An 8,110-nucleotide genomic window follows, 5' to 3' on the forward strand; every position below is an offset into this window, starting at 1 on the left:
ACTGAGATAAGGAGAAATTTATTCTTTCAGGCCTTTGGAGTGCTCTTGCCCAGAGAGCAGAAGAGGCTGTGTCATAGAATATATTGAAGACTGAGTTAGACAAGGAAGCCAGAAGTTATAGGGCAGGCAGAAAATGAAGGTTAAGGTCATTATCATATTATACAGCATGGAAACAGACCCTTCAATCCAACCAATCCATGTCAACCATGTTCCCAAACTAAACTATTCCCATTTGCCTGCATTTGGCCCATATCCCCGCAAACCTTTCCTATTCACATACTTATTCAAATGTCTTTTTATTATTCTAACTCGACCCGCATCCACCACCTCTTCCCGCAGTTCATTCCACACACAAACCACTATGTAAAAAGGTTGCCCCTCATGCCTTTTTAAAAAAAATGTTTTTCCTCTCACCTTAAAAAATGTACCTCCTAGTTTTGAACTCTCCCACTTTAGGGAAATTACCTTTGCTATTCACCTTATCTATTCCCCTCATGATTTTATAAAACTTTTAAAGGTTGCCCCTCAACCTCCTACACTCCAGTGAAAAAAGTCCCAGACAAGCTCAAACCCACCATCCTCAACAACAGCCTGGTAAATCTTGTGAATCCACTCCAGTTTAATAATATCCTTCCTCTAGCACGGCAACCAGAACCGAACATAGTACTCCACAGAGGCCTGTGCAACCTCAACATAACATCCAAACTTCACACTCAAAAGTCTGAGCAATGAAGGCAGGTGTGCTAAACATATTGGTAACCACCCTGTCTACATTTGATGTAAACTTCTAAGAGTTACGTACCTGAACCTCCAAGTCCCTGTTCTACAACACCACCCAGAACCTTACTATTAACTGTGTAAAGTCCTGTCCTTGCTTGTATTACCAAAATGTAATACCTCGCTTTTATCTAAATTCAACCTCCATCAGCCACTCCTCAGCCCACCAACCCAGTTGGTCAAGATCTCTTTTTAAATCTTCAATAACCTTCTCCACTGTTCACTCTACCACCAATTTTGGGTGTCATCCATAAAGCTACTAACCATGTCTCCTATATTCTCATCTAAATCATTTAGATGAAACGACAAACAAAAGTGGACCTAGTACCAATCCCTGTGGAACACTGCCGGTTGCAGGCTTCCAATCCAATAAACAACCCTCCACTTTTTTTTAAACCAAAAGGTGTAAACAGAAAAAAAAATACACCCCGTCAGACACTTCCAGGAAAAGGCCAGCACAGGGCAAAACACAGCAGGAGTGTCACTTTGCTGTCTTTCAAGGCAGAAAACAAGCTGCCTTGACTTTGTTGAACAAAAATAAAGATCCTATTACTCTGGGGAAAAACAATAAACGACAAAAAAAGGCTCTCCTGACCACCTTCTCTCTCCTTCTACAAAGCCAGGTTTGTATCTAACTAGCAAGCTCACCCTGAATCGCACATGATCTAAATTTATTAATTGATCTACCATGTGGAACCTGGTCAAAGGCTTTACTAAAGTGCAAGTAAACAACATCTACCATTGCCCTTGTTAATCAATTTTGTTCCTTCCTTAAAAAAAACTCAATCAAGTTTGAGACACATAATTTCCCTTGTACAAAACCATGCCAAGTATCCCTAATCAGTCCATGCCTCTCCAAATGCACGTAAATTCTATTCTTTCAGAATCCCCTCCAACAACCTGCCCACCACTGATGTCAGACTCGCACATCTATGAACTTGCAGGCTTCTCCTTACAGTCACTCTCCAGTCCTCTGACACCTCACCTGTGGTTATGGACGATACAAATATTTCTACTTAAGCCCTGTAGTTTCCTCCCTAACCTTCACAACATCCTAAAATACACAGGTTCCATAAATTTATCCAGCTTTATAGTTGCTAAGACCTCCAGCACTTCCTCTTCTGTAATGTGAATTGTTTTCAAAACATCAATAATTATTTCCACAAGTTCTCTAGCCTCCATTTCTTTCTCCATAATAAAAACACTCAAAATATTAATTTAATATCACTTCCATTTCCTGAGATTCAACACAAAAACGACTTTGTTGATTTTTTATTTTTACAGGGGCCTACTCTCTCTCTAGTTGCCCTTTATGTATTTGCAGAATCTCTTTGGATTACCCTTAACCTTATCTGCCAAGGCTATGTGATATCCTCTCTTTGCCTTTCTGATCTCCCTGTTAAGATTGCCCCTACATGCTTTATATTCTTGAAGAAAATAATTTGTTCCCAGTTGTATACATCCGATAATGACTTTTTTTTATTCTTGACTAGAACCTCAATGCCTTTATTCATCCATCGTTCCCTAATCTGCCAGCCTTGCCTTTCAATCTAACAAGAAAATAATGCCTCTGAACTCTCGTTATCACACCTTTGAAAGCCTCCCACTTGTCAGTCATCCCTTTACTTGACAGTAGTTTACTCCAATTTTTGAAAGCTCTTGTCTCAGGCTATTAAAATTTGTAGATTGTAAGTTTGGTTGCTGAGCTCGGAGGTTTGTTTTCAGATGTTGCATCACCATGCTAGGTAACATCAGCGAGCCTCCAGTGAAGCACTGATGTTCTGTCCTGCATTCTATTTATATGTCTTGGTCTGTCAAGGTGGATAATATCCTCTCCAGATCTTTTTCTCAGAGATTGGTAAATGGGGTCCAAATTAATGTATTTATTCATGGAGTTCGTTTGAATGCTGGGCCTCGAGGAATTCCCATGCATGTCTCTATTTAGCCTGTCCTAGGATGGATGTGTTGTCAGTTGAAGCGGTGTCCTTCTTCATCTGTATGTAAGGAAACTAGTGATAGTGGGCCATTTGGTGGCTAGTAAGTGTTTGTGTATCTTGGTGGCTAGTTTTCTGCCTGTCTGTCCAATGTAGTGTTTGTTACAGTCCTCGCAGGGTATTTTGTAAATGACATTTGTTTTTCTGGTTGTTGGTACAGCGTCCTTTAGGTTCACCAGTAGCTGTTTTCCTATGTTGGTAGGTTTGTGGGCTACCATGGTGCCAAGGGGTCGGAGTAGTGTGGCAGCCATCTCAGATATCTTTGATGTCTGGTAGCGTGGCTATAGTTTTTGGGCCTGTTGTGTCTATTTGTTTGGGTTTGTTGTTTAAGAATCGGCAGACTGTGTTTATCGGGTACCTATTGTTCTTGAATACGCTGTATAGGTATTTTTCTCTGCCACTTGTGTTCCTGGGTGTTGTAGCCCATTTAAATGATGTCCTGATGCAGCTCAGTTTGTGGGTGTTGGGATAATTGCTTCTCTAGTCAAGTATCTGGTCTTCAGTGTATTGCCTTCCTGTAGACGCTGGTCTGTAGTTCTCCATTACCTGTTCGTTCCACTGTGACACTGGGAAGGGGAGTCTGTTGTCGTTTCATTCTCCTCCTCTTTTGTGAAATTTATGCCAGTAAGGATGTTGTTGATGATGTTGTAAGTTTCCTCTAATTTGTTCAGTTTTGTGATGACAAAGGTGTCATTCATGTAGCAGACCCAAAAGTTTTTGGGTTGAATCGTGGGGGAGGGCAGTTCGTTCTAGTCTTTGCATTACTGCTTCTGCTAAGAAGCCTAATATTGGTGAGCCATGGGTATCCCATTGATTTGTTTGTAGGTCTTGTCATTGAAGGTGAAGTGGGTAGTGAGGCACAGGTCTACTAGCTTGAGGATGTTGTCCTTGCTGATGAAGTTAGTACTTTCTGGTGTTTGTGTCCTTGGTTCATCTAGTAATGTGGTCAGTGTTTTTTTGATCAGGCTGATGTTAATTGATGTGAATAGGGCTATTACATCAAAGGAGACCATTATTTCACCCTTTTCTATCTTGGTGTCTTCAATGATGTTCAGGAATTCTTGGGTGGACTGGATGGAGTGGCACGAGTTCCTTTGCTAGACTGTATGTCGATGTGCCATAGTGTGAGACTATGAGTCAGGGGTCCCATAAATGGAGCTGCATCTGGAAATTATTTAATTGGGCCACAAGACATTGCTACATCCAGGAACAATGAGCGGCATAAGAAAAATACCTATGCAACATATTCAAGAACAACGGGTACCCGATAAACACAGTCTGCTTATTCTTAAACAATATATCCAAACAAGTAGACAACATGCCCAGAAACTCTACCCACACTACCATGCATCAAAGACATCTCGGAGAGGAGTACCAGACTAATCCAACCCCTTGGCATCATTGTAGCCCACAAACCTATCAACACATAAACAGCAGCTGATAAACTAAAGGACCCTGTACCAACAACCAACAAAACAAATGTCATTTACAAAATACTCTGCAACGACTGTAACAAACACTACATCGGACAGACAGGCAGAAAACTAGCCACCAGGATACACAAACACTTAGTAGCCACCAAAAGACATGACCCACTATCACTAGTTTCCTTACAGAAAGGCCAATTAATTTCTAATCAATTAACTTGTTCTTTTCTGATTCAGAACTAGTCTCATCTGTCTGTTTTCACTGCTACTTAGGAACCGCTCCCCCCCCCCCCCCCCCCCCCACACCCCCACCCCCACTGACACTCTTTGATAGTTCTATTTCAGAAGCCTGTAAACTAGCAAATCTCTCTCCCAGGATATTGGTCCCTTTCCAGTTCACGCGAAACCCACCTCTTGAACCTTTTCTACCTCAGAGGTCCCAGTGATCCAAGAATCTGAATATCTGCACATTGATTTATCTGCCTTTTCCCTTCCCTAGTTAGAACTTGGCAGCAGGTGGAAACCAGAGATTACTACTTTTGAGGTTCTATTTTTTAACTTTCTATCCCTTATATTTACTCGGCAATATCTAACTATGTCATTCCTTCCAATGTGTACAGCAACTTCTGGCTCCTCACTCTCCCCTTTGACAGTATGGTTCGAACCCTGGCACTAGGAAAGCAAAATACTTTTCTAGATTCACACTCATTGCCACAGAGCATCCTGTCTGTGCCTGATAGGAGAGTACCCTTTAACAATTATTCTTTTAAATTTTGACAAACCCTGCTTAATGCAAAATTCATGCTTAGTGCCCAAGATCTGACTGCCACTTCTATTTTTCTTGAGACACTATTCCATTCAACAGTCTCCAGAAGGAAATAGTTGATTGAGAGAGGTATAGCCACAGGAGATATGTGAACCAACTTCTTATGTTCCTGTTATTTTATAGTTTCAGATCAGCTATGATCTCTCAGACAAGCTCAAGATCATTGATGGTCTACACTCCCGATTTCCTCATGAAATTTTGATCCAGCTACAAAATTTTCCATATTATGAATTACACTGCTTTCTTGTCCAGGTACAAAACCTTGCTCAAGTCTGGATTTGCCAGTATTCAATCACTTAAATTTGACTAACTCAAGGTTACAATAGTGATTAGGATCTAACTTTAATCGATTTTAACCATAGATCTAAACCTCACTACTGCACTGAAATCTGACGATCAGAAACAAATCTTGGCTCTTTCCAATTCGGATATCTCAATGTCAGAGCACAACACGGTATATATACTACAGGTCTTCAGCAACTCAAGATAACGAATGTTTAAAAAAAACTTAGCCCCAAAACAAGCTGCAGATTCCCTGTGCCAACTGCGCATTTTTCAAGTACAGTGTATACAGAAACTTGAATTTATTCATCAACTATTTAAAGCAAACCACTCTTAAAAAGAAGCTCCGCCCTTCTGGGCAGGAAATATTTAAATCACAGTTTACATCCAAGGAAGTGATAAGAAACAAAAGAAATACCTAAAACTATAGATTTTTCTTTTGTTCTAAACTCTCTTCGTAAGATGGATTTTACCCCATTGCTCGACTTCCAGGAAATGTCCTTTTAAATGCATATTAGTTGTCAGAAACGAATCAAAACTAATGTGTTTGCTTTAGACGCAGAGATGCTTCTTTATGCAAACAGAATCTGTAAAACATATGTACCTTTTAAAAGCTTAGTTTTCAGAAGATTCAGTACATCTGCTGAAGTAGGGCCTTTCTTTTTGTGGATAGCAAAGAGCCCATTCAGACCCTGCAGCTTCTCGGCCAAAGCGACAGACCCCGAGCTCGATGCCATGTTTATCGAGCACCCACCGCCAACTGCCCCTTCAGTCACGTGTTACCAGCGGCCCCCCGCTGCATTCTGGGACTTGGAGTCCACCGTCCTGATTGGAGAGCTCACACCCAGTGACAGTACCAAGCTCAGTGATTGGAGAATTCGGACCAAGAAAATAGACTGTGCTCTTGTAGTTAGATAATTACGACGGAATTGTGTTATGTAGACATTTTTGTTTCCATGTTAAAACCAAAGAAGTGAGGGGTGGGAAGTTAACGCACCTTGCAAGAAGCGGCTGAACTGTCAGCACCCGAAATATGCAGGAAAATATAGGTTAACTCTGAAGGGGAAGGATGGACAGAGATCATCGTACATGATGCTATCAGTGACACAGGTGGAGAAAGTGATGAGGTCCTCTGAGTTGAATTTAGGGAATGAGGATGTAGATTAAAGAACAAGATCCAAAAGGTCATCTCTAGATTACTTTCAGGCCCATTATAATGAGTATAAAAATAGAAGTTAGTCGACATTAAATTATGGCTGGAGAAATGTGCAGGTGGGAGGGCTTTAGACCGGTGGGATATTGGGACTGTATTGGATGTGGTGGGACCTGTTTCTGGAATAGTGGTGCTGGAAAAGCACAGCAGTTCAGGCAGTATCCGAGGAGCAGTAAAATCGACGTTTCGGGCAAAAGCCCTTAATCAGGAATACAGGCAGAGTGCCTGAAGGGTGGTGGGACCTGTGCAAGGCGGACAGTTGAACCTAAAACTGGAAGGGAACCAGCATCTTTGCAGGGACATTTGCTAGTGCTGTTCGCAAAGATTTAAGCTAACTTGACAAGGGTTGGGATCCAAAGAGAAGGTTCAGCAGGAGAGATGAACAGCCACAATTAGAATAGACAGCAAGAGAGCCAAGAAAACGTAGAAATTATACATCAGTTAAGGCACAAGAGAATAAACTAAAGAACCACAGATGCTCAAGGTATGAAACAAAAACAGAAATTGCTGGAGAAACTCAGCACATCTGACAGTATCTGTGGAGAGAAAACAGCGTTAACGTTTTGACTCGAGAGACCCTTCTTCGCAAAGCTTGCAATGTCAACACCTCTCTCTATTTCTCTGTTCCCTTGCTCTGAAAAAATGTTTTCCCCAACTCTCTGTTGAAAGAGAGGAAAAGCTATATTTGGAGTTGCTGAAAGGAGGAATACTGAAGCACCCAGGAAAAGTGAAGGCCCTGGGTTCAACTAAGCAACCAGTAATTCTCATTATAGAGAATCTTAACAGTAGTTGGGATGGAATGGTAATTATCTTCTAAACCTTAAAAAAGATTTTTGAACAATTGAGATATTAGAAGTTCTCATTATAGTCTTTTCCCTTAATCAATTCAGACTGAGTCTAGAAGGTAGTACAGTGCCCAGTAGGAAAATAGTCTTGTTAGTACCTTTTCAACAGTCTTACTTCTCTATCCATATTTTGTGGCTGGCTTTGGAAAATAAATAAACTATATTTTGTTTTCTTAGCACAAGTAGATGAATAAATACACAGTAAATAACAAGTGCATCAACAAATTTCTACAAATAGTTTGAGGATTGGGGCTAATACATGTTTAAATGAATGGTAATATTTAATAACAAGTACATGCAGTTAGTTGAAACTCCAGGAAAATTTGAAGTACATAAGTACTTAATGGCCAGTTCCAGATAAAAAGGAATATATATGCACATTTTAATAAGTAGTTTTAATAATATTTATAACATGCCTTTAAAAACTTGTTATTATGTATCGGCAAAAAGAAGTTGCTAAAAGTGTAATTCTATAGAAAACAAAAATGCCAAGACATTTAAAATATAATAGGATGCACAGAAATTGTCCAAATATCTCTGGTACATACATCGGATCTGTGAAAGGAGTTAGAGTAGTGTTCCTGTTATCACAATTCTGACAGCAATGATCTTTATAATAATCTGTTTTTCTTGCAGTTCTATCCTGGCAAGAATTTGGCTCAGTATTGTAGCTGGAGTCACAGTAGGCAGACATAAATCCTAGGGCAACACTGTGTACAGCAAGATTAGAATTGTTATCACCTCCA

At 40.4% G+C, this 8,110-nt stretch overlaps 1 protein-coding gene across 2 annotated transcripts in view; it reads right to left on the reverse strand.

The window, feature by feature from the left end:
* The window catches only part of trub1 (TruB pseudouridine (psi) synthase family member 1), an 87,829-nt gene extending 81,762 nt beyond the window's left edge, over window positions 1-6,067 (reverse strand). For both annotated transcript variants that reach the window (XM_072557359.1, XM_072557360.1), the window contains exon 1: window positions 5,911-6,067. In XM_072557359.1, the coding sequence (XP_072413460.1) occupies window positions 5,911-6,043 (133 nt within the window). In that variant the 5' untranslated portion in view covers window positions 6,044-6,067. The remainder of the gene's footprint in view (window positions 1-5,910) is intronic.
* Window positions 6,068-8,110: the final 2,043 nt, after the last annotated feature.

Source organism: Chiloscyllium punctatum, chromosome 38 (assembly GCF_047496795.1).
Source record: "Chiloscyllium punctatum isolate Juve2018m chromosome 38, sChiPun1.3, whole genome shotgun sequence".
Taxonomy (NCBI): domain Eukaryota; kingdom Metazoa; phylum Chordata; class Chondrichthyes; order Orectolobiformes; family Hemiscylliidae; genus Chiloscyllium; species Chiloscyllium punctatum.